Source organism: Varroa destructor, unplaced genomic scaffold (genome assembly GCF_002443255.2).
Source record: "Varroa destructor unplaced genomic scaffold, Vdes_3.0 BEIS01000003.1, whole genome shotgun sequence".
NCBI classification, from domain to species: Eukaryota; Metazoa; Arthropoda; class Arachnida; order Mesostigmata; family Varroidae; genus Varroa; species Varroa destructor.
This window is the reverse complement of record NW_019211456.1, coordinates 6,456,709-6,483,787: the sequence shown is the minus strand read 5'-3', so window position 1 is coordinate 6,483,787 and position 27,079 is coordinate 6,456,709. Positions and strand designations below refer to the sequence as shown.

The following is a 27,079-nucleotide window of genomic DNA, read 5'->3' as shown; positions in this document are numbered from 1 at the left end:
GCCAGCATTTCACATTCAAACTATTCGTCCAGTATTACCTATTCATTCAAATACGGTTAATCAGGCAACTCTGCAAAATTCCGATATAATAGGCCACATAATAATTAGATTGTTGCAAAAGATGAAAAGTTTACTTTTGGCTTCGGTTTGTTGCAGCGCTACAGAGCGGACGTTATCGATTCGCAAGGGTCAGATACGCGACACAGTCTACTCAAAACAAATTGCATTTGTTATTGGCAGCGCATGACGGCACACACACACACAAAGCGTTGTATTTCCACCCAGCCCTGCCTTGAGCTCTTCGAGGCATTCATTATTACCAGAAAGCGTCTCAACACTTACGGACATAATTACAAGATTTGCAAAAAATCGAAAAGCACTTCCCAAGATTTCTCCTACCCGCGAATTTTACGACGCGTATACGGCGTGTGCTAGACGGAGTAATGGCTTGCAGTAAACTAACTTAGTGCCAAGGACGACGGCCACTGCATACAAATGCATGGCCATACATTAATGACCTCCGCAACGGTGTTCCAGTGGTCGCAGATAGCCGCCCCAACACACGTCCATATACTCGTCGTCGTCCCGTGGATGCGGCGCTACTTTATGCCGGTTTACATATGCGTGCAGATAAGTATACGGAGCGGCACATACGTTCCGCCAGATAATCGATGGTTCGATTTACGCCGATGGTCAGGCCTACGGACTGGGACGAAGGAGAACAAAGCAATGAAAGGAATAGATGAACCCAGAGAACATCCGCTTCACTTCAGCCTCCTTGCTGAAGACTAAACGAAGTCGAGAACCATGAAACAGAACAACGAACCGATTGCAGAGACGAAACAAAGGAAACGAGCAGGTGCGAAAAGGAAACGGAGGGAACACTTGTACCCAGACAGGGTAAGAGGCATTTTATTCATTTAGCGAGTTGCAGATGCGTAACTCAACTATAAATAGATGAAATAGAAAACGTTTAATTCGTAAAATATACTGTTACTGATTTAGGCAGAGACCATGCAACAATGAGCGTTTTTGGCTCTTTCTGCTGAATTAAACACATAACTACAACCGATAGAAAATTTAATGATCTATAGTTGTCGGACAAAACGTTAAGTCCCGGTTGGGGGACACGAATTTATCAGAAACACAACACATGATTAACAACAGAAGATTTGCGTAAATTTTACCTGACCGATGGCGCGCGCAGCGCCGAAACCTAAAGCTGCAACACGTTTCTATTTCAGTGATGTAAGTATCATCAAGAGTAACGCGTTTTCTCAAAACGATCTTTCAATTTATCGAAAAACACAAAGCCAGGTACCACTACGCATTTTTACTGTTTGCTCGTGGAGAAAAACATTTTGCAAATGCTTGCGGCTTAGGACGCAAAGTGAATACCAACCTTTGCAATGCAGCCGTCATAAACACATACACATATAAATCGGTTTAGAGATTAAACAGACGTTCGATAATAATTGAAGTCCCCGATAAGACAGCTTATCTTGAACAGAAAGTTCGGATTGGTATGTATTTTGTGCGAGCAAAGGCAAATCGCAAATCTGAGCCAACTACCTAGGTTTTATAGGCGTAAAATTGTGCCTGGCTTTTAATGTCTCTGTTTTAAATCATCCTTCAGAGCGGTGATTGCACTAGCAGGGACCACCGAATATTCATTATAGTACCAACTGCAAGCACAAATACAGAAGAAACAACATGGTCGGTGTATGTATTTCGTGTGTAATAACTCATTTCAGATCCGTCGCACAGAAGTAACAGTAAAATTCTGTGCTGAAGAATTGCGACCACACTCCCGACATTACTACCAGGTTTGTGAACGTCCCGTCATTTTGCGTCTGTGTTTGATTTATCTTCACACTATTCATTTCTGTCATTTCGGAGCAAATGAGCAGATGTTGATGAGTTTGGTAGACGCTCGGCCAGCTCAGACAATGAATGATTCGTAAGAACTTTGCACCGTGTGATCCGGACACAGATTTCGCTTTGTTCGTACCTGTCGGCGGTGTGCTCCGAAACTTTAGTAATCTTTCAATTTACAGAAGTTATGCCATGTGGTTTCACGGTCATTTTCAACTATTCTTTGAAAATGGGTAAGTATTGTACAATCGGTGATCTAAATACATATATATATATATAAGAATCAAGTATTATTGAAACAATATTTTACCTTTCTTATAACAATGATAATAACGCTTCTAAATCTAAGTAAATAGAGTTTTTATAAATTTCCCATGGAATACATGAGTGTTTGCTTCTAACAAAACTCAGTCATATATTAAGCAGATACGGGCGGCAAAATTGGCGCTATTATAATTATTCCTCTAAACGTTTTATGTCAATGCATATCGTGCGTGTATAAGACTGCCAGATATCTATCCATAAGTACATCACATAGCCGAGCACGTGCAACTTACGGCGTACGAGCTCAAGATGCGGCCCTCCACGATGTGTATATAATACATATAATGGCAATATGACGACAAGGTGCTTGCCGTTCTGTGCTTCTTCGGGCCACGTAGCTGTCTTTTCAGATGACATTCGTTTTTCCTTTCGACTCTGTCCGGCCCCATTGTCGATCAGAGCCTAAACTGTCGTGAAAAATGGATTTTCTGTCCTGTCATAATAGGACCCGGCAAAAATGTTCTATAGAACGATACGCACAGAGGAATCGCGAAAGTCGTTGCAAAACAGAAGGCCGAAAAAATTCTGTGCTTGGCCAAAAGCATAAACGCCGCCGATGTCAAAGTTAGCAGATGCGATTAGCAAACCCATAAAATAGAAACACCCGTATGAAAACGTTGGATGCTGGGTCTCAGGTACAGGCGTGGCCAAAGACTCAGCGATCGCGAAGGAAATGAACAGATATATCTATTTGTGGATCGAAGGCGTTTGCCGTTCGCGCTTTCAAGTGATGTTTCAATCACACGTCTCGTACAAGCAGTACGGAAGGTACCCAGAACGTAACGATAGGAAGACCAATAACAAATAATTCGTCAATAATTCAGATGCACATATACAATAGGCTATTATGTCCAAGAATCAATTAGAAAAAAACCTTTCCCATGCAGACCTAAAACAGCCCTGTTTTAGGCCACACGTGTTTCTCGTATGGTTCGCAGGGAGTTTTTTTTTCTTAGTAAAATTATTAATCGCAGCTAAGCTGTAATCGAACCAATTGGCTGCAATCAAATCCAGGGCATGAATCATAGAATAGATCAGCCAAGGAAATTCTATTAGTTGATGTAGGGTTAAACAGTATGAGAATTCGGCTACCTATCAAACGCTGTCATCTATAATATAGCAAAATGGTGCGCCAACCGCATGCATCCGAATGTAATTACTTTAAATTAACTAATAGCCCATATCTGTCAGATCTAGGAAACGTATTAATTCAATACAAATATATTCCCTCGCCGCCCTTACCAAGACACCAACACTGACCGCTATAAATAAATAGGTAATAGAAATATCGAAACATTACAGAGAGCCCTATTACTCTTAGAGCTTTTGCCCGAAAGTAGGCATCGGCAACGACGATACAACGCTGAAATTCTCCTCCGTGTTATATAATAATCGCGTACAGGACTATTGCAGCTATAGCACTACACCGTCAAGGACATTTTTACAACGGCTAACGGCGGGGTGTCCGGTTAAATAGATACCGTTGAAGGTTATAATTGTAATGGAGCTTTCGCGAACTTTCGACACAAGGGTAGAATTTCTACGATGGAAAACCAAGTTAAGGAAAGCTCAAATGCGTATGTAACGAATAATGCTGCGCCTCGTGGAACACCTCCCGCTGGTTTTATAGAGCTCCAGCTAACTTTCTCTTCAGTGTGCTTATAAACAGAGTTAGAAGTTTGTTCGATAGCCTGCTTCCTTAACACTGAATACTCGTTTTTTTCGCGGCGCAAGAGGCTTTGTTTGATCGAGATACTACACCGATTTTTCTGACCAACCCTAAATTTATTTCCCGAAGTTCTATGCCAAAATCTTTGCAATATATTTAGCAGAAGTTAAAAATCTTCGTCGTAAATATCTAGTATCTGTTTTTGATTTTGTTTTTCTAAGGGAAAAAGCCCCCCCGGCAGAGTCCGAAAGCACCTATATCACCTGAACAGTATTGAGCAAACAACTTCTATGATGAAATAAACACCTTTGAAAAAGAATAGTTAAGTTACAGGTCAAACTGGAACCCAGTTTGGTGATAATGATAGGATGGAGCTAGATATCTATATCTAATTTGCCAACCAACTGTCCGCCTATTGATTTAACAGCTCCAGCAGATGCGTCTGCGCATTTAACAAATCGCCACGGTACCATTGGGAACATCGCTGTCTTTTCCGGCTAGAACCATCGATCCCCTAGAACCATTAACGAGCCTTGGCTGCAAGAAAGTAGCTGCTAGAAAACAACATTTCCCATAGATTAATTTAGATTTAGGTATTTGAGTCCAAATCCTCTGACTCTAGGCTCAATAAGGAAAATGGTATACAGGAACTTATTTGACTGCGGTTTTACCACACTAGCAGAATGAAATTATCTATGGGTTTACATGGTTTTAACAATTTACGTGACTGCCAACTTAAACGTAATTTTGTAACAGATCAGATTATTTGGCGCACTGCAAAGTTTGCCGATAATTTCCCACGGGAAGATGTTATTCGGAGTCTTTGTTGAACACGCCTATAACATCGTCATCGCTGCTCTTCCACGGAGTGCATCGTTCCGAATATGAACGGAGTTATCGAGGGGCTTTCTAATACACAAGACCGCTAAATCGCAGAAACGTATAAAGACCAGACTCCTTTGGAGGGTAATACAGATTGAAGATTTTTATTTACAAAGAATTCAAAGATAGTCCTAAAGCTGAACAATTCCGATCCAATTATGCAGCTTATATGCAGACTAAAGTTAAACTTGTCCATAACTGCACCGCTTAGATGTCTTAAGTAGAACATAATCGCATAATAATGTTTGCCTAATATTCCAATGGAATATTTATGATAGGATCGAGTCACATACTTTTGCGTATAGGCGATTTTATGCTGAACCTTAAAGGCCCAGTTAAAGTTTTTGAAATGGACACAGGAAATACACTCCTACAGGACGTTAAGAGAATAATGTTGATCGTTGTGTAACAGCGGCAATTTGCCTGATAGTTTCAAATCGAGTTTAGGGAGCTCTGATTAATCGTCAGTTTAATAAGCTTTCTAATAAGCTTTCTAGGTTGGGATTCATAGTGAAACGTGGTCAAACACCGTGTAAATATTGAAACAGGTAAATTTTTCTTGTGGTGCTTTTGAACCAATGCTCAGTATAAGGCCAGGGTAGTAAGCCCTGTTGCTGTTCCTTTTGTAAACTCGTCTTGACCTGCGTTAAAATGTCATCGAAATGTTCAATCAACCGTTAATTTTCTTATACACGCTGTCAACTCGCCCCTAGTACGAATCAGCCTACGTCTATGCTAGATTTCCAACCTGGATCACCCTACGTACATTCCTAATTTTTGTATGCAAACGAGTTACCATTGCAGTATCACAACAGCCGGTATGAAGTACTTTGCTGCAACTCATTGATCGTCGTGAGGGTTACATGCTCCCCGAGTGAGCGTAGCGGAGCTCGAACACGCAATGTCTCACTTGCAAAAAAAGCTTAACCTTTAAATTAGATTGAAGCAAGTTATCTATACCAAACAAAGACCGTAAAGGTCTGATTGACTTTATCAAACATTATAGGTGCACCCACAAGGTCTACTGATAAGCTACGATCGCTCGGTAGAGGGCTATACGATGAAATTACAGTACTGACTCTGCTAGCATAAACACGTTGAGAGTAAGCATATACTCGGGAAATGATAGGCAAAGCAGTCTAACTGTCCAGGACAATTTATCTGATACAAACTCATATAACGCACATATAGATGCTCATGTGGGCGAAGGATGCTGAAATGAACCTTGTCTCACTTGCTCATGATTATCCTGCCTTGACATATCTTGCCGTTATGCCGTTTTGTTTAGCCCAAAAACCCGGTGCACTTTATCTATGCAAATCCGACCTCGAACGGGTTGCGACCGAAAGTTCGCGGTGCATTTTTGTCGATAAACAAAAAGAAAAGCTTGGATCTATGCACTGATAGCAGTTTATAAAAGCAGCGGACACCTTCGTTTGCTTCTGGATTGCCGGGATGCGTTTGGGTAAATACATTTAGCGAGCAAAATGAAGAGTGAATAGTTTCTTGGATTGGCCAATCGCTCTAAGCACCTTTCTGATTGTATCAGACTGGCTTGGTCTGGAACAACTTCATGCAGATGGAACAGATACCATTCATGAGAATACAGAAGAGATATTCGGGTTGGAAGTTACGGCGATATATCTGACGCGATTTGAGGACAAAAAATAATTAAGCACATTCAAAGTGGTGCGTTCAAATTAGGAAACACCCTAGTGGGTCTGTTTATCGTAACGGGTCTACGTTCGTTTGCTGTGCCTGATAGCAGACGAAAGCTAGTTCCTCTAAGCAGCTCAAAATTACTTAAAAAGCCATTTGGTACATTTTAAATTTGTACGTAGAAACTAATTATCATTTGGCGGTATATCAATTGGCGTTTGGGTTGCCTAGGCAGGATCTAAGAGTTAGTCCTTTGAAAAGTTTCGGCGCATTTTTAGATTTTTTTTGTACTTGTCCTACATTTTGAGTCCTTGCGTTTTTAAGATTTGGCTTGCTAGCAGTCCAAAATTAAGTTCACCGGATCTCCTACGTTACCGAGTCTGTATCTAGCAATTGCGAGATTAATGAACGCTTGGTTACCACTAGGCTAAAAGTTATCTGTGGACGTGACTAGTACGTGGTTTAGGTCCTGAATTGAAGACATAATCACGATAAATAATAGTTATATGAAATAAATATGTAGCACAAGAACGCATAAAGAACATTTCCTCAACACTTTTGTTGCTGTTTAGATCGAGTTTTCGAAGTAGTTCATAAGGAGGGGCCGGAATTTGGATGCGGGGCTTTCTGCAGTTCCTCGTAACGAAAAGGATTCAGTTGGATTTCGTGAACGAAGAACGCAACCACAAGCGGGATAGCAATAACTTTGCTGCCGATGAAGTACGTTGACGTCAACTGTCGTCGATTCCGAATCCACAAGGGGGTTTTTACACCAGTGGCGACAGTCTCATACCATCGACGTAGATATTGCCTGTACTCCCGTTTCAAATGGACTCAATGATTGATGCTAGAGAATCTAGAACTATACTAACTAATTAATTAATAACTATATTAAATATATATTATATTAAAGTCTAGGAAAAATATGCTAACTGATAGGTATACACAAATATTCGCATTGTTCAACTAATAATAACGCAACTGTCCTAAAAAACTGAATATAGCTCTGACGATGAATTTTCCTATTTTTTTTTTTTTGTTATCGTATGGCCATAGTCGGCTGCGAGAATCTTGTTTTGGCTTCTGTCTATTGCTCGTCAATGAGGGAGACGCGCTCTATGGTCGGAGGTTCATACGAAACCTATACGAAAGCAAATCTAAAAAGTTACCTGACTAGTTATAATTGAGGAAGATCAACTCATCAAAGAACTATTTATATGAAGGCTTAGGGTTTTGCGATTATCTGGGCAAGATTACACGTCAGACGCGACTCTGCTCGTCGTATATTTGATCCGTGTACATAATATGTAATACGTAAACCGTATCGTATATTTTTAGAATTTAGAATGTACCACACTCATATTGATTCCAAGTCAGATATCGAATCAACTGTCTATCCCAGATTGTATTAGTGGTTTTCCCTATTTCAAAATACCCCAAATATTATCAGTATTATCTCTGTAGAATGATAGGTGCCATATGTCTACTCATCTAGATCGAAATTCTAAGTTCTTCTAAACCAATTTGATTCTACGAATGTTGGTGAAGGGTGGGACAGACAGGTCTGTAGCAGTTTTTTACCTTGTATGCACAATTTAACAAGAAAAAACCAAGAAAAAAACACTATCAATTAGCAGTTTGTTAGAATTTAACACCACGTTAGTCCGGTTATGCTTATTTTTTTTTATATGATATTGCACTACTGCGATGGTCACAGTACGCTGCATGTAGCATCAACTATAAATTGTTATTATTGAAATTAATTATTTTAGAAGTGTACGGTTTTTCCATAGTTGATTAAATGGAACTGATACTCATCGAAGGTTCCAACCATTTTAGCTGGAATTACGATAACAAACATACGCACACAGATACCTTTGTTATTGAATAGCCGCTTTCCTATGTAGGAGCAATTTTACACATATTCGTTTCCTAGCTTGTCGTGTTGAACGCATGCAGGATAAGGAGACAAATTCTAACTAACATTCTATCATAGTAATCGTCACAGTAGCTATATAATAAAGCTTTATCTGTGATGTTTTAATTTGACTTTATCGTGACTTTTGGTCCAGTCATAAGTTAAACTTTAGCATTTTACTGTCCCGTTCAATTTCTATTGCACAGTATGGAAACAGGAAGCGTATGCAGGATTAGCCAGCTCGTTTTAGATTGGAGTGGAAACGAAGTATCCAATAGTCTCGGCATCGAGAGAGATAGAATGGTCAAAGGAGGAAAATATTCTATAGGCTTTGAAGAAACCATTATTATAATGTGCACTAGTATGATGCGGTACAGCCACTTATCTCCCAAGCCACGCCGATTGATAGACATGAGTGGGCGGATCGTGTCGCATTGGGTCAGATTTAACGACGACCCCATAGCGGACCCCCAATGGGAAGCCCTGTTATTATCCGGCGGCAATCAACTGGACAGCCAACGGTCAATGGCGAAAGCAGCAGTATCGACGGCTTCCGGTGCCAAGCGGCAGCGGCGGCCATTTGGAGCACGGGGGGATATGGCTCAAACAGAAGTCTTTGTCAGAAGAAGAAGTTCGCTTATCCCTTCGCTTCATGCAAAAGTCACATTTCTGTATCTTTCCTGTCGCTGGTGTCATCGTTGTTACTGTCTGCGTTCGTGTAAATTTATCTGTGGCTATGGCTGTGTATCAAAAACTGTTTCCCCCTCACGCCACAGGCGACGTCGGTGACGTCGGTTATTTTCGGTGATCCATCGAAATGTCCGACCGGTCTTCGAAGGAACAAGTTCGCGGGCGCGCGAAGAAAACTCACCAAGGACGAAGTCGACTCTCCATTCACTCCTCTCCAGCGGAATGCCCCTGAAGAGTAATATGCCCCTATAAAATGCGTTTGGAGGTCCCAAAATAGAGCACCGGTTGCAACACACCACAGCAAATATGAAGGCAAGTTCTAGTGACTATTTAAGCCGCAGTATACTATAGCCTCTAGCTTCCATATCGTTTCTTTTTTTTCTAAACGTGTTTTGTTATCTCCTAACGGTCTTAACTATGCCAACCGGAGTATACACCTGGTCAAATGGCTGATTAAAATCTACGGCAAAAAAAAAGGCTTTATCAACTGGAGTTAGCGACTGGCTGAAAATAGCCGGTGTGCCTGTACAATTGTGTTCACAATGTCGCCGCGCGTCTAGTGTATACTCTGTTGGATAGATTGCTTCAGCAAATTATGAACTGTTAGATAGTGCTTTTGGCTTCTAGTATTAAATTATTAAGATATTCGGTACACGAAAAAGGATTCAATATGAAGCTGTGTTTTCATTTTTACCTTCTCAACTTGCGTGACCTTTCTTCACAACGGCGCACTATCTACAACGACTGCGTGAATGCTGACTGTAACTCAACTATAGGCCTTTATGTGCGTCGTCGCTTTGGCTGCCGTTGGCGTGCATGGCGGTCTTGTTGCCTCAGTCGGTTCATCGTCCCAATTCCGCTCCGAGGACGGACTCGGTAACTACAATTTCGGATATGATGAAGCGCACCCCACCGGTGGTTCGTTCCGTCGTGAGTCTGGCAGTGTTGCAGGAATCAAGGCCGGTTCCTACGGACTCCGGGACATTGATGGACGTGTCCGTGTTGTAAACTATGTGGCCGATGGAGCCGGATTCCGCGCTGCCATCAACACAAATGAACCAGGAACCGCGCCCTCCCTTTCTGCTGCCGCTGCCTACAACGCCGCTCCCGTCGTCGCTAAAGCTGCTGTTGCCCCTGTTGTTGCTGCCGCAGCCACCTATGCAACTCCCGTAGCTGCCGCCGCCGCTCCAACTGTGGCTGCCTATGCGCACCCGGCCCCCGTTATGGCCCCGCTTGCCGCCCCCGTCGCCGCTGCCAAGGCAACTTCATACTCGACGGCCGTCAACCATGGAACTGTCCATGCCGCCCCCGTCGCCGCGGTAGCTCCCGCTGTTGCCGCCTACGCCCACCACCACGTTGCTGCTCCTGCTGTAGCCCATTACAGCGCTGGCCCAGCTGTCACCCACTACGCCGCTGCCCCCGCTGTGGCTCACTACATTAGTGCTCGCCAAGCTAAAGTCGTCGTCTAAATGAAACACGTTAAAAACAAATTATACGTTTGAATGAATGGGTATGAAAGAGACGGGGTAGAGAAAACATGAATAAGGAGGGACGACTGTAGGCGATGACGAGTACGTGAGAAATCTTTGTTTCATCAAAAATCATCTATCTATTGTGTACGGATTATAAATACGACAGGAACACTAGCCAGAACAGAGGAAAACTGCGGATTAAATAATAGAAACGATAAGCGCCATCAGTCATCGAAATCATGAATTCGTTATTAACTATAACGTGTTATATGATAAAAGAAAAAATGAATTAAAGGTATTCTGTGTTTGATAAGTACTTCGCTATGGCAAGGCTACTGGACGAGCGTAGTTCACTGAAGGGGTTTTCACTTGTTGGTTGCGTTTTGTACGAGAGAAAGGACACATGTGCCTTCTTCTCCAGCAAGGCCAAATCAGGAAACAAGCTTGTTCTTAAAAACTAATAAAATCAAGAAACTATTCTCTTGCGCGAACAGTCCAGTCCATCGTTTATGAATATGACACTGAGATACACCGTCAAAGATTGTTTTCCAGCCACTAGTTTGTGATAGCTGATAGGATCTGCGCGTCAGAAGCATCCACAAAAATTTAAGAAATTACGTCATTATTCAAAAAGTACGATTAGTTTTCGATAGAAAAGGAAGAATTTAATGTACCCCTACCTTTTGAAGATCTTAAAAATAAACCGGACCAAGATCTGCAATTGTTAAAGATGTCGAGTGCATGTCTTGTGCTAGAAGGGGCCAGCTGTCATCTGAAAATCGAAGCTTAGTAACAGTATCACATTTAGAATTCGAAACATTTATGTAGATATTAAATTTTCGTGTCTTTTCTACGCGCTAGGGGCAAACAAACGAGTAAGGATATGTCGTAAGGCAATGTCCTTGGTTATTTGGAGATATCTTGTAATAGATGCTTAGCTGGTCGTAGTGGCACGATTGATAAAAGCTCTATGTGTCTTGTTCTGAAAGGGAAAGTCAATATAGTCTGACTTCGCATTAACTACACCGTCACGAAAGACGTACAAATGGAAATATTTCAAGTAGTCAGTACTGAGATTTAGTACAAATAACAAATGTATGTAAGTAATACATCGTTTCTACTAGAATAATTTAGCTGTTTAACTTGAGAGGTGGCTTAATTGGAGGCATGCCTAATTTTGACCTGACTTGTGTGCGAATTGAGACACATAACTACTTTTCAAGTTACTACAGCGCTGTTTTATTTGCCGTTAGTGTAACTTATAGCCACTTTATTTGTTATGCAATCGCTACTTTGGGTATGAGCGCTTACGTAACTAACAGTTCCATTACCTCTATGTATCTACCGTCCTAACGAGTAGCTCATTTTACTGAGCAAGTAAATCTACACTATGAACCAATGCATCACCGCTGGGCCTAAATTATCTCGGGATCTCGTCCGTTTTGTATACTCAAAATACCGGTAAGGTATCTAGTCATGCTAATACAAAGAAGTTAACAATCCGGCCAGACGGAATAAATTAATGGGGCTTATTTACGTCCGCTCCATGGCGGTGTCAAGATCGTGTCTCATCTCGGACGTCAACGAAACTATCAATCTAACTACTACTTCCCGTTGATAACAAACTTCCGTTCCTTGTCCTGATTAATGCCACCTCTAAAAAAGCATTGTTGTTCTGAGAAGCGCCTTAGGGCAATATCAAAGAAACAACTAAATACCTTACAGCTTTACAAAAACAATTAACAAAAACTTCCTCCTTAATAGTAACCAGCCGCTTTTCATTCGAGTCAGCTGAAACGTCCGGTACAAGGAATGTACATATAAGCCATGCCACCTCACAGAAGTCTAGACGGCTTAGAAATATCGTACGTCACCCGAAGACTATTATCATCATAAGTTTATAGATAGGTAATACTCCTTCTATAACAGTATTCTATTCCACAGTGGCAAAGTTACATGCGACATACTGCCAACACATCGTCAACGCTGTCTAAGTCATAAGTTTGTACCCTAATACTTAAGAATTTGCCAGGATTTTGTGCTCGCTCTAATTCTTGGTATTGATTATTATGTGAGATTACCTACTGATAAAGTGGTTTGACGCCCGCCGCAATACGGGGGAGACAATGCGATGCCATGATTCTTGAAATGCACTTACAATAAATAAAAACTAACGTTAATCTATTGAAGTAACTTCGTTTTTATATACAGCGGCCTTCTTGCTAGACAAAAAAGTAATGCCACTAGTCGCTACTTGAATTGCCTTTAGACGTCTGAGTTAGAGACTTAGTTTAGTTAGAGTTAGAGAGAGAGAGAGAGAGAGAGAGTATTTTGTTGAACTGTGTAGGGGTCAATAAATTAACCACTTCGGGCAGGCTTACTCAATATGTAACTATCGACAGCTGTTTGAGGTTGTACAGTGATAGGCAATATTATGCCATCGTAGCCAATGTTGCTTCGTGGAAAAACACGTTTATTAATGTTTTTGTTAGTAGAGAGTTTGACTAATGCAATTTACGTACAATCAGGTCCACCAAAATATAAGATCAATCTTAAGTGGGCCGAGTGTGAGGCCCAGCGTCCTTGGTTGGACCTATTCCTGTCGAAAGCACTGCTCACTAGTTCTCAATTCTTCTGTCAAGGTTCACTCCGAATCAGCCCCGATCTTAAGTTAACATAACGCTACAGGCTGATAGGACAGAGCACCTAGTGCTCGGATCATCAGGCCGGAGTCAATTCTTTTTTTTGGTCAAGTTCTGCACCTCCCTAGTTCCTTGCACAAAAGTGCGACCCCCGTGCGACGCCGTGCTAAAGCGAATCTAACGTCGTCTACCATGTTGCTCGTAACTTTACGAGCCGTTCTCATTTCTTTTAAATCTGCTTTGACAGTATTTCAGTATGCAGTGCAATTCAGCGCTGCATATTAGAAATGATATACTTTATTGCCACTCTCGAAGAAAAAGAGGTACTGCCTTCGACTCTTCTTACCATATTCGCAGGGCTTTTCCATCTGCCTTATCTGTCGGATCCTGTTAGGTCCAGTAATCTTCATGACCCCTATAGTTTCAGATTATGTAAACACAGGTACCCCCAACAACTCAAATGGCTCTAGTATCGCTGTGAAAAGCAATTTTTTTCGGGCTATGGATGTTTGCCGACATTTTGGAAATTTCCGTGGTTGCTGTAGTCGCCGTCGACGGTTCGCTTGCTAGGGTGTGTTCTTCTCATTGTGTGAATGGGTTCGGTTCCCAGGTTGTTCACCGTTTTACCGCTAACTGTACTCCTTTCCCATCCCGAGCGCGAAGGACCGGAACTTCGTAGAGGCCAAAGATTTCCCATGTTCTTTCATTTGCATGAAGATCTTTTCATGCAGATTAAGATCTATTTTTCTAGAGAAGGATCAAAGTCCGGTTTGTTCTCCTTCGAAGTTTCTCTATCGTCCCAGCTTGAACTGTAACAGCGAAACCATTTTCATAGGCAACAAAATCCACCTCTAAAGAAAGATTGCTTAACCTCAACACCACATAATATGCCAGGATTTGCAGAAGAGGGTTCCCATGCTGCCGTAGATAACGTTCTTCTTACACTGACTACCAGAATCTGAGACCAGAATGAATAGGCACAAAATAATTTTTCCTCTATACATTGAAATTAGTGTCTCTTTTGGGTAAGCGGTACCACATGCCCGTTTAATTGTAACTAAAGTGCTATCCAACTACAAATATTCATACTTGTCTTGCACTGAGCACCGTCTGAGAATATATAGCCACCAACGCGGGCAGCAACTTTAACCTGACACACATACATGTTTAGTTTGAACAAATTGATTTATAAAAAACGGGAAAAATAAACGCAGTACGTTATAAAAAGCGCATAAGTTAATCGAGTTATTCAGTTTCTACATTTCGAAAATATGTCAGTCGCTAAATACTGGAAAGATAGAATAGGTTTATTCTATGCCTCAGTTCGTGCTGTTTTTTTTTTTTGAAAATGATATTTAATCTTCATAAACTAAATAGATAAAATGTAATATTAAACCTTAAATTTAAAAAGCTCTGTGTAAAATTCTATTCGTAGATAGTAAGCCGATACGGATAAACACTGACTATTGCAGGGGAAATGCGACACGCCGAACGCTATTCAACACAGTCTTCTCTCCAGCTCAGCCATTAAGTCTTCGCTTTAAAATATATATAATTTATAATATACAATTTTCTCTGCAGCAGCAGCAACAGCAGCAGTTGTAGCTTCCTTCTTTTCAAGAACCACTTGTAAGGCCTTGAGGATTCAGAGGGAATAAGGACGAAAATACCATTATTTTTACACTAATATGGAAAAGTTGCGTGAGAACGGTTGTGCTAAAGTCTGTTCGTCATCGTCATTTTAGTGGTTTACAGATGAAATTATTGATAAAAAGATAAAACAGTACAATACATTAGAATAGAACATTATTGCGCTAATAAAAGCGTTAGAATTGAGTTTACCACTTCAGTATGAATATACGAATTAGGCCCGTGTTTGCCACTGAAGTAAGGAAAAAGACTCGATCAGACCTTCAGTGACAGATTCGTTTACCAACCATATATATATATATATATAGTTATGGAAACATTTCATATGCTTGGCCCACTGTTGACACCTAATTTTGAGGTATCGAACATAAGATATACAGATTTAGTCAACCTAAATTGCAAACATGCGTTTCGGACGTGAACCCGAATGTACCGAGACACTTATTTACAGGTTAAATGACTCGCTGTGATTTTTGAGATTATCGGTTCATTCATATATGTATATCGGATGTTTCATAAAATCAAATAAGATGAACTTAAACTCTCCTAGACCTTCACAACAAAACTGAAGTTACTATAGGAAAAACAATGTTTAGAGGGGAATCAAGCTTCGAACTTTGAGAATCCTAACGGTGTTTTGCCAAGTTTATATAGTTTCTGCATAGTTTCGAATTCGGGACATTTTGTAAGCTCCGAATATGAATAGATACTTGTCAAAACTTAATGAAACATATATAGAAATACTATAGAATAACCGTGATTAAAATACACTGGGGTTCATCTCTGTTACGAAACGCAGATGCGACATTACCACACAGTGTCCAGCTTCATGAATCATCTTCTATACTATTCCAGCCACAATCACTATTGATAGTTCGCCGAATGACTTCTTCATCCGAAGAGAATCTGCACTACGGGACCGAAGATTTCTTCACAAACGATCCGCATATGGTCCTATAAATTCTAGTTAAACATAATAATAATAGAGTTAATTATATTAATAAGCGATATAGCTACTAATTCTAAGGATGAGAAGAAAAAGAAACCTACATCAATATTCAACTAACTTTCTTGAACTTGTTTTGTTAACATACTTCACCAAAATGATCTTGAATAGAACAGACCAGACCTCAGTAAAATTTATAAGCTATACGAAGTATCCGCTGTGTCGCGCCTTTTACATACAGTTTCGTTTAATTAAAGTACTTTAGTCCACCCTATTGCGTGTTCGAATCGAAGGGGTCATCAACGATAGGTTTCTTTTATTTATCAGCATGCATAAATTACCATAGAAGTTTGAAAAAGGTCATTGCGGAGTACTAGGTTCATGTGAACTACAACCCGCGACTAAAAGACGCTGCTTCGTCATAGATCTGAACGACAATGAAAGCAGGCGCAAGGATTAGAACGTATTCTATCCTAATAGGTAACTTTGAACTTCTGCTTCTGAATCGTCAAAAAACTGAGATGGTGATGTAATTATGAATAAAGCTACTAAATAAAGCTGAATAAATTCGAAAACTTCACACGTTCTGCTGGCTAACACGAGGCCAGTATGTCTGAGAGTGTGGCTTACGACAAGCACTAAATCCGCTACTGGGAATGGGAATAATTTTTTCGTGTATATAGATCCTTGAAGAAGATCCATAAATTTCACCCAGATTCGGGGTGGTGCCTTCGTACGTTAGACCTGACGTCATGTCAACTGTAAAATTACAAATAAAATATGTATATATTGGAGAAAAAAAATCGAATTCTGCTAAGATGTGTACAAATCTGCTTCATATTCTACGAGGTGTAGTCTGTACAATGTTCTGTACACTGTACAAATGTTTAATATTTTCATCTTTCTCGAGTGTGAATTAAAAATCACTTATTCGTCAGTGGGCTCTAAACATACGACCACGCTTGTCAAAGATAATAAGGGGGTTCTTTCCGCCAAGTTCGAGAGTAACTCCGCACAAGCTGTCATAATCAGCTGGGCGACCTATAAATCAGCAATGAGATGAAGAACAGGCATATTATGGTAAGACGATCTATATATGGTAAGATATATGGTAAAGCGATCGGGACATCTATTGATCGGTTTCATTCTATTCTATTACAGGACCAAAAGTCGATGGTGCCCACTCTTACTGTTTTTTTACCATTATAGACAGATCCTTTTCATGGTTTTTGGCAGAGGAACATTGACTGCTGAAAACTCAAGCACAGTGTGTAGTATCGAAATGTGCGGGTATTGTCCTAAGGTTTCCAGCAACTGTCGTACAAAGCGCAAACACGACCTTACTGTCAAGCTTCATGCGGAAGTTACTCCTTTCTGAGGAGACGCCTATTTTTCCTAGCGAATGTACTTATAGTTAACTAGTCTGTAAGTCTACTTTTGGCTACTCTTGGTACATTTTTGTGAACAGACTCCAATAGAACCATCGAGTGAGACATTGTCGATTCGCGGAGGGTATCTGATCGCATCGCCTGCTATTTTTCTAAACGCCGGAACAACATTCAAGACTCCGGGACGAAATCCAGTTTCCGAGTTGTCATAGCTAGCTTAACGATACAACAAAGACCAGCCTCCAGGATGAGCGTTAGATGATTAAAACACCATCAGTGGAACGTTCCACTATATGGCCGAAGGGCAAAATTAGTTAGCATATTTTCATTGGTCCGTCTGTTGGGTACGAGATGTGAGAGGAAATCATAGTAAACAGTAATTTTTTTGTACAAGTCGACCGTTCAATTTAATAGTCACCCAGCTCTGCCGGGCATTGTAATGAGCTATGGCAAAGTGGTCAATTAACGACTGCATTATATTAGTTCAGCGTGGGGCCATATGTGAGACATTGATGCTAATGATAGAAGTTGTAAATGAAATCAACGACGAGTACGGCTACGCATCTGGGTCTGGAACATGGCGCCTGCGAAATGGGTGGGCGCATTCGCAGGTCTCCACTACTATGCAGCCATTTAGAAAAACCCGAAGGGATGTTACTCCTGCAGTCCATTAAAGGTTCTGCAACTGCTATAGACAATGACATACATCAATTATCGATTCTTAATCTAAATAAAGATTTTACAAATCCCTGGACAGTTGTGGGGCAAATCGAACACCAAAGCTAACGCTTAAACACCAACTACACGAATTAATTCTAGCGAAAAAAGCGGAAGTGGAATGATTTGCCCGACGTCGATAGGTTTTTTTCGAGTGTAGCTAAATAAAGATCCATCTACGTGAAAGGTTCATAGCTAAAAGGCATCAAATCTACTGCTGTCTGCGTGGCTTGATATGGATGAGGCGAAAAAACTACACCCATTGAACATAATCAGCAACACCCCGTGCCGTTCAAAAAAAGACCAGCGTTAGACTTCTAGCGGTTGTCTTCTATCAGCGCACAAATTAGTTCGGTGTGTGATTACGTAATTCGTTGGTAAACGATTTTAGGTACAAGTACAATAGGTACCTGTTCCCGATGCCATTTTGAATTTTTGCTAAGAGATTTCTCTTTAAGGAACGAGATTAACAAGTGCTATCATTTGTATTGTTCGACCACCCAGTAGTATTCATGCTCATGTAATTAAAGTGTATATAATATAACCAGAAAAAAAGTACGTAACTAATGCGCAGGTATTAATTAAATGTGATGAAATAAAAAGGTAAAAATTATCCCTTTCTACACTGTAGCAACAAATCGAGTGTGATACCTTAAGAAAATTGACTGAGTATTCATTTTGTTCGTATCTATGATTAGTAATTAATTAATTTACTAGTTAAATCTTGCCGCCGTTATCTATGGGAAGCTAGAAGAACTCATATTTCCGGTCCTTACCTATGGGTATAATAACGCCGTGGGTCTTTCCTGCCCAGTCGGCGAAGTAGCGGAACACGCTCACTGCATGGGTCAGTACTAACTTGGCTGTCGCGTAATTGTCCAAGGGTTCAAGGATCTATAATGACTTTGGATGCGCTAAATTTTCGACCACAGGATCGTATTCAACTTAAGAGACGCCCTCTAAAATTGTTGCAACTGTCTCAGAATACGTATCTGCAGCAGAGGGATGATAAATGCGCCATAGGTTGATTATTCGGGTTAAACATACGTTTCAAGATGGCATCGATAATAGCAATTGTTATAGGGAAAAACCATTTATGAAAAGCGTCGTTTATCAGACTTAGATGAGGAAACTGCCGTTATAATGAAAAATTTAAATTATCGCTTATCTATCGTGTACCGTAGTAACAAGATTACGATAATTTATACAGCAGCGTAAGCATTAAATATATGTTTGTTACTATCTAAACGTATAACTATTACGGTATTCACTTTTTGAGTCAAAAAGCGACAATTGTTTGTGTCTTGTAACAAGTTTGCCTTGCATGTAGCACAAGGCAAAACGCAAATTGTCCTAAGACATCCTAGTCCTGCCTAGACGCTATCTAAGCGGTGGATAGTAAAATTATAATAAAGAACGCTATTTACACCAAGAGTATCGAGTAGATCACATAAATAACTTTCCTCTTGCGGATGCATCCATTGTTCTCCATGGTAAGCCTCGGTCAATGTCGGCCTGTGCATAATCGAAAACGAGAGTAACAACAGTCATTTTTGAAGAACGGCTATGAGCAAAAAATATAATTACGTATAATATTATTCCCATTATAGAAACTCATTATTAATACAAAATCCAGATTCGGTGTCCGGTGTTTCGGAAAGTTGTCTAAAAAAATAGAAAAATAATGTTAGTGTCGTAGCCTCATCTGGCAGACTCTTGACGGTTTCATGTAACATGTATTTATATCCATGGGCTAACAACTGATGCGCTCCTCAGTGCCTGAATTTGCTATTGCAAATTTCTTGCCGCTAAAATGGCGTCCACAAACTCATTGCTAATGAAGCACGTTAATATACCCGTATACAGGCACGTACATTGAAAGGCTTAGGTCTCTGGCCTGAATTTTCAACGGCTCGCATAAGCAAACGCCTAGTTAATAACTCTTGTTCTAGTATCGGACCTTAGCTTTAGCTCTAAACACCTATGAAATAAATATAGACGATACGATTTTCTATTTACAAATAGACATCTAGTGATTTAAAACCTGTCTAAATCTATCTAAAACCACGTTTAGCAAACTAAAAAAATTCCAGCATAAGACGCAAGTTACCGTTTGCACCCATCGAAAAATCAAAAGCTGGTTTATTAATGGTTAGTAAAATGGAGCAAAACAGTACACTTATTATTATAGAGCTTAATTGAGTATGTCTTCAACGTCCATTCGGGATGTATATTAGTCAGCTACACTATTCGTACTTAATTTGATTCTGTGACACGCAAAAATCTCCATTCTTAAAAAAAAAATGTTGGTAATTTCGGCGCGAGAAGCCTTCCTAAGTGGTAACTTTCTGTGCAATGCATTTGCTCGAACAGTTTTTGGTCAAGCACAGATTGAAGGCCATCGAGGTTCACAGCTGAGGGCAACACCGAGTCGAAAGCGATGTATATATATATGCGTTTATCTAAAATCTTATGTCAGCCCGACTCGATCAAGTCGAGTATGAACAGCAGCGGAGCACTGAAAAAAAATACGATTAAGTAATGGAAAATGAGCACCCCAGCTCAACAGAGCTGTCACTGGACGGTTTCCAGATACCATAGACATTTACGTTTTATACCGAATTTATCTATTTACTAACGATGATTTGTTATTAACGACTGCGAATCGAAGTTGTTGTTCCAACGTATGACCACTAATTTTGACAGTTCAATCGTTTAGATAATGGAGCATGTTATTTCCTCCTTTGTAAGGCTCGTGCCGGTGATTTTTCCTTTATGTTAAAGATATTGAAGTTTATCTATGTCAAGTCAGAAGCTTTGCTTTCCTGATTCTTGGTGCCTCGCCGGCAAAACAGGTGCTTCTATCTGTACAAGATTGATATCAAGTAATCCCCGTAGTCACCTAGGTGCCCTACTGCAATATAAGGACAAGGTACAGTCACCAGATGTTCATAGCGACATCAATCCGTTCCAATTATTATCAGTCGGCTGTAACAAGTGAACATCGAAGATAAGAAGCAATACTTACGCGCTAGCAGTGATAATGATTAGTTTATCTTCAATTACTACGATTCCAGCTCCGCCCTGTTAAGCAGAAATCGGCCCTACTAGCGAACACCGTATCGTTCCTGTAAATAACGTCTAACGTAATACGGTTAAATCGTAAACAAAACGAAGTTCTTTCTTGCTAGATCACATTGAGTTTTCGATCTATCTAATACACATGACTTTGTTGTCTGTGTGAGCAACGTAAAGGTCGTGTTAGTAAGTAGACATATTCAATCATTGCTTTCGGCATTGGTGAGCAGGGGGCGAGAATGACAAAAAAAAAAAAACGTTTTACTCTAATAGTACTTAAATGACACGTTTATTTAAGTAGCACCAGTATCGGATGATCACAATTGGTGTGTCCGCGGAAAGTCGTCTGCGATATGCTTATTCACACTGACGATCACTTCGGTTGTGCTTTATTAAGGCAGTCCGGTATAGTCATTTGAATCGACGAAAGGCAAGAGTCTGTCCTGTAAGTTATAGCCTATTTATGTTACCTTTTCAAATAGTTGAAATGGAGATAAGATGTCTGGAGATACTAACAATTCTCACCTGAACCAAAAGGTTCTGCCAGGCGAAACAGCGGGTCACAACTATACGGCCTATATATAGTCGAATTGAAAACATCGCTTCTGAACTATCCGTCGAAACAATGAGCGTAACTCGATGTTCTATTGGTTTCTATACCTCTCAATCAAAATCGAATCGAATCCCCCGACGTATATCCGGATTTATCCCTATTAGCCCCTATTCAACATTCTGCACTGCACCATAATGGGAGCATCGACTGACCCGGTTACTATGTTTACGTTATAGACTGGCATTTGCGTTGGATTCTACGCTGATTGATAAGTAATTAGCACAATTTAGAAATTCAGTCGAAAAATTTCGGCTAATCTGTCGCAGCCCGTGTATGATGTAAATATCGAACGACGCTTTTGTTTGTTATTGTGCGCTTCAACGTAATGCCACGACGCAGCAACGCATAAGCGCTACGCATCTACACTAGTTATTACGTATCGCGCCGCTCACACCAATTGAACCTCATAATCACATGCCTCAATTTCAGAGAAACCATGAAAAAAATGTAGAAGCACAAAATGTCACTCGAAGAGCTTAACACAGCGGACGAGTATCCACAAAAACGGCCCCATAGTCGACATCAGCAGCTATATTATTTAGGTGATTTCAGGGACGTTGAGCTTTAGACGAAGTCAGAACAGTGAGCTAGATTAATATCGCATGCTAGCATTTTTGAACACATTTATTCTTTGATCACACGATTAAATATCCGTGTTTATTCTCAATCTTCCAGACACAGCTTTGGATATTGTTTCTATACTCGATACATTTATTGCAAATTACATAACAATAGTCGATTAGTTCTCTATAGTGGTACAAAGACAAACATTTGAGAAGATTGGCAACTCACACGATACAGCGGTCAGGAGCTAGATGCGTATATGCAGTCGATCCTTCCGCATGCTTATATCTTGGCAAAGCAGAGAGAATTCTGGAACCTAAAAGAAGCTTTTACAGTGGATAGCGCTAATATCCCAGTTGTCGTTCAATCGTACGTCATGGATATCTGCAACAATAACCCTTTTTAGCTGTCTAGAAATGGCTCGACTCTGATGTTACTGTGTTATCTTCAGAACTCTTTGTTGGTTTGACTATTTCAGGACAATTGCCACTACCAAGGAATAAACAATACTATTTTTTCACCTTCATAAATATCTCTAATAGTCGGAAATTCTGAGAACACAACCGTCGACCACCCCTATATTCGAAACTTTACATAAAACGCGACGTGCGTGATTTTCTGATCGAGTACAGTCATCTATCGAAAAGCCCATTCCGGTGAAAGTAGAACAACGTCTCACTTTTCTATGACTTGTATATTGTTTAAATTTACTGAACAGCCTAAAAATGCGCAGTCCGTCAGATTAAAGGCCATATGACAACCATAAGGCTACATTATGAGGGAAATCACAGTTTACAAATTTAGTGGCACGGTAACGGAAAAACGCACGCTATACCTTACCGATTATCGCGATCAGCTTGTGTATTATGCTCATGTTGAAACAACATTCCAAAGTCAAGCGCTGGAGTCCAGTCGTCCATGGTCAGCACATCGGAAACCCTATATCTCGTTAACGGCTGTCTAGGTAGAGGAACGCTGACAACCCTTTTAGTATCTGTCAGTCTTTTGGCCGGTCTTCCAACGCCGACGGTTCGCCAGTTGTCTTCACGGGACTTCGCCTTCATGGCCTGGGCTACCCTGCTTCCTTCGCACATACCCAGTAAGTAGAACGTATCCGAGTGGGTCTGAAGGCTGGTGATAAACTCTAAATCGCGTTGAAGATGACTTGACGAGGCAGGACCCGATGTCTGAGCTTGTTGCTCGTCATTGTTATCATACATGAGACGTAAAAGTGTGTTTGTGAGGTTCTACCAATGTTTAAGCGACGAAAACCGTGTATGGTACATGAGGGCGTACAGAAAAGCACGATAGGTTTCAAACTGGAAACAAGCAAACCGGATAGTTTTCAGCAGTACTTGCTCTATGCTCCTTCCAGAAATTTTTATACATTCTCAAACTTCAGCTTCTACAAAAGATGTGGACGAACGAGCGATAGACGTTAACACTAGGACATGCGCACTTTGCATACGAAAACTCTCGAAAACGATCTGTATTTGCTATCATAATTGATAGGGCTGAACATTGTTAACGATATTAGTCTAAAGTCGACTCTACCGAAGGTTTCTGGAGAACAGTATGAACGCTGCAGTAGACACGGAATTTTTGAATAAGAGCTTGCCTTCCTCATCGGAGACACACAGAAACGTAGAAGACTAACTTTAAAGATTATTATTAGTGATTTAGGTTAATGTATTATAACTTTGGTTGATGTAATCGAAATCAATAAGGAAGCCGATCAATAAGGAAATCGACTTCGTTGATATCAGCACCTAATAAACTTCATTGATTTCTGTGATGAAGTGGTAGTGAAAGATGACTACCTATTTGCGTCACCGACTAGTTTGTATTTTCGTCCGATGTGTTGTTTTTTGAAGCAGTTAAGTATAAACGCCGATTGAAACAAATCGGTAATACATTGTAATATTGTGCCTCAAAGTGAACTGACGACTACAAAACTTCGCGGCGGGATACACTCTTCGGTAAGAAGATTCCAATCGCTTTCAGTAGAGTAATTTGGTTTACGTACGCGCTGCTTTACCACAGAAGGGGGTCTCCCCGTTATGATATATTATGTTTGTAACACACAGAGCCACGTGACGTGTAAGGTCAAACTAAAAAAAAGTCTGCCAGATAGCTGCGTGCTGAAAGCGCACATACAGTTTGTCCCTACATACATTGGTAGCCACAGCTGGATGATCATTACGACATTCTAACCTCGATGCAGCTTCTCATCTGGGAGTGATGACAAAACCGATTTCGATATTGAGCCGAGGTCAATGCGTACTAGATTATGGGTCAGACAAATTTCGCCGTCGGTCCTTATATAGCCTGTTTTGAGGCGGCCTTGTTCTTTCTACTTTCATGAATGAGACGGAAAGACAAAGATGACACCATGAAACTTTGGTCCATCTCGGATTTACTCCTCAGTGAAACGTGTATTAAAATGTGTATATCATATAGATTAGTGTTACGGTGAGCATCAGCATGTGCACATAAATAAAAATCTGATTATGATCGATTATAGAGAACCCGATTCATTTACCACGACGACAGTTACGCAGGACCAATGTTCTGGCTTTGTTGGCGGCACTGAGAATTCAATAAAACAAGTAGAGAACTAAGTAACTAGTAGTTGAATTAGAAACTGTTTTTGTCAAACTACATTAACTCTACGATACTGATATATTCCACCATGAGTCTCGTTTGAGTTTTTGGTCTCTGGCCTTCCACAACAGCACTTCGTAAAATATACCTTTATCTCAAATAGATATATGGATGTATATATATACATGTTTGAAGCGTTCGCAGAACGTTCCTTGTTTGTGCCACCTGTGTATTTTGACTTGAGACAAGTTATGTAATAGATAGAACGAACGTTGTTCGTGGGGTCGCCCGAGCACGGTGTACGGAGGATGGCTGAGCCAGTGTCCTGCAAGCAGTCGACTGAACCGCCAATTGCAAGAATGACACAAACCAGCCAACTTACCTCGACTGGTTGGTAACGCTAGCCACACCGACTTCAGCGTTTCGTTGTTGAACAGGCAGCATCAAAATAACCCAAAAATATGTCCAGACGTGAGTCATACGAATCTATGTCAGTAGTATATAAGTAAGTGACTCCCTTCTAGTTATTCGAATCGAATCAGGCATATGTAATGCATGGTTCGTTTTTCGTGCATAAATCTCGCTTGAGCTTGCTACTGTAGACCCGAATATAGGCTGAAGTTTCAAGTGTATTTCCTTACTGGTGCGACACTGCTGGGTTTTCAATTTCTGGCCGAAAGGAACTATGGCAACCGGGCGCACGAACGAACAGATACCCCGGGGCGACCAATCTATCGAGAGCAACTGAATCGAAAGTTTATTCAAACACACAAATATTTTACACTTTATTTGTTGTTATTACATGCCCTTCGTATAGCTTCCGTTATTATATACCTAAAATTTCTGAAGAAATAAACCACATCTACAGAGTAGCATTTTTTTTTCAGTCGTACTGCATAAATGCATCGTTGTAAGATAGCTTCACCAAGATAGCCAATTTGACGACAAGTGTTTTTCTCTAAATGTATTCTCATAGTGTGATCATTTAGTAAGTAGTTCCTAGCTCTGCGTTAGCTTAAAGATGGTTTCTAGTGAGATGTGCCGGACCATTCGTCACAACGATATAAACATCGTTCTCGACAATCTCCTAAACGCCCCTGAAGAGTTGATTGCCGAAGGCCTGCATTATACTGCAAGACCGAAAACAAAGCTATCGTATTGCTACATGGGAGCTGGGATTCAGCGCTACTTGACAGGAAAAACTTGACGAGAATCTACTTCGACATTATCAGGTTTTGGAGAGCAGCTTAACCGATCAAATATCGCCATATTCAACGTTCATGATACTTAACTTGGTCAGTGATTGGCTTCTTTGCTTTGCATAAATCGTATGATAACGTAGCATTTGCACGCCCCGTTTACGGTTTATCAAATTTGAGGCACTGCGTGCAACGCGTTTTGGTGGGTCACTAACCTTGCTATTACAGGTCAAGTAGTGCGGTCGTTTTTAGGTATTGCGTCACTGCAAGAGCGAGAGGAACCGTGACCAACTTATCTTTTCTCGTTTTGCCAGATGATAGCCACGATCCCTCGTGGTAATTATACAACAGCGTCATAGCGTTCTTGGTGACGAATGCTTGAGTGACGAGAAACTTAAGATTCACTAGAAAAACAAGGTGGATACCCTAATTATCTAAATTCATTACCGAGATTACAGTTTCAAAGTCGGTGGCTTTCCGAGTCATGCGAAATTTTGCTTAGCTGGTTCGACGGAGTTCAAGGCAAAAAAAAAACGTAGAAAGAAACCTCTATTAGAATAAACAATGGCAGTAACAAAGCGTTTACGAGTCGAATCTCATTCTAACAAAAGCAACCTACACTAACTTTGCGTCGAGAGAACAACGTAAGTGTAATCTCGTCGTCGACGCCGATATAGGCGAGACAGTCACCTTCTATCAATTTAAACAAAGACGGAACACTGTGGATGGCCAAACAAAAGCATAACTTTACGCAAATAAAGCATTCTTTTTTTTGGTTGCTAAGCGGTGTACCTTTTTTTTTCGAAAAAAAAAGTCGCCTTCGGATCAAATAAGCGAGCAGAGCAGAAATTTCAGACTGAAAACTCTACCATGAAATCTATTCTCACCGATGCGCTAGATCAGGACATACGGTTCACAACATACTGAACGGCTGCGCCGTAAAGACTATCATGCTTTCGGGCATACAAGAAAAGCCAGTCCGAGAAGGGTTTGTAGTTTTAACAGGCCAACTAGAACAGGGCCAATTTACGAATGCGACTTCTGTGAACTTAATATCTACGATGAGTCCCACCAATTTCTACTGCTGAGTACACTCACCTATGATACCAGCATTATGTTCAATAGTGATACACTGTCCTGCGGTGGCACGCTCAGCTTCGCAAGTCATGGCATCGATCCGATGATGATG

The 27,079-nt window shown here is 40.6% G+C and overlaps 2 protein-coding genes and 1 long non-coding RNA gene across 11 annotated transcripts; 2 read left to right on the top strand and 1 right to left on the bottom strand.

The window, feature by feature from the left end:
• Positions 1 to 9,109: 9,109 nt before the first annotated feature.
• On the bottom strand, positions 9,110 to 23,307 carry LOC111247700 (uncharacterized). Of its 9 annotated transcripts, XM_086983147.1 has the most exons (10): positions 22,928 to 23,307; positions 22,316 to 22,471; positions 21,215 to 21,353; positions 20,861 to 20,973; positions 19,260 to 19,347; positions 18,609 to 18,824; positions 15,593 to 15,744; positions 13,478 to 14,767; positions 11,170 to 11,274; positions 10,450 to 10,482 (listed from the first exon to the last, which is right to left on the bottom strand). In XM_086983147.1, exons 1-2 carry the CDS (start codon positions 23,305 to 23,307, stop codon positions 22,462 to 22,464), a joined length of 390 nt encoding a protein of 129 aa, XP_086839273.1. In that variant the 3' UTR covers positions 10,450 to 10,482; positions 11,170 to 11,274; positions 13,478 to 14,767; positions 15,593 to 15,744; positions 18,609 to 18,824; positions 19,260 to 19,347; positions 20,861 to 20,973; positions 21,215 to 21,353; positions 22,316 to 22,461. The 9 variants fall into 9 exon arrangements, 1 of the variants encoding a protein (XP_086839273.1); XR_015323396.1 differs by lacking the exons at positions 21,215 to 21,353; positions 22,316 to 22,471; positions 22,928 to 23,307 and adding exons at positions 9,110 to 9,245; positions 21,427 to 22,156 and having other exon boundaries at positions 9,712 to 10,482; XR_015323398.1 differs by lacking the exons at positions 21,215 to 21,353; positions 22,316 to 22,471; positions 22,928 to 23,307 and adding exons at positions 9,110 to 9,245; positions 21,427 to 22,156 and having other exon boundaries at positions 9,712 to 10,482; positions 20,861 to 20,960.
• LOC111247699 (uncharacterized) lies at positions 9,208 to 10,980 on the top strand. The gene is made up of 2 exons (XM_022798957.2): positions 9,208 to 9,329; positions 9,794 to 10,980. Exons 1-2 carry the CDS (start codon positions 9,324 to 9,326, stop codon positions 10,484 to 10,486), a joined length of 699 nt encoding a protein of 232 aa, XP_022654692.1. The 5' UTR covers positions 9,208 to 9,323; the 3' UTR covers positions 10,487 to 10,980.
• On the top strand, positions 21,244 to 24,615 carry LOC147756452 (uncharacterized). Its single transcript, XR_015323404.1, has 2 exons — positions 21,244 to 21,355; positions 22,566 to 24,615. It is a non-coding gene; the product is annotated as an uncharacterized LOC147756452 (long non-coding RNA).
• The last annotated feature ends 2,464 nt before the right edge of the window (positions 24,616 to 27,079 follow it).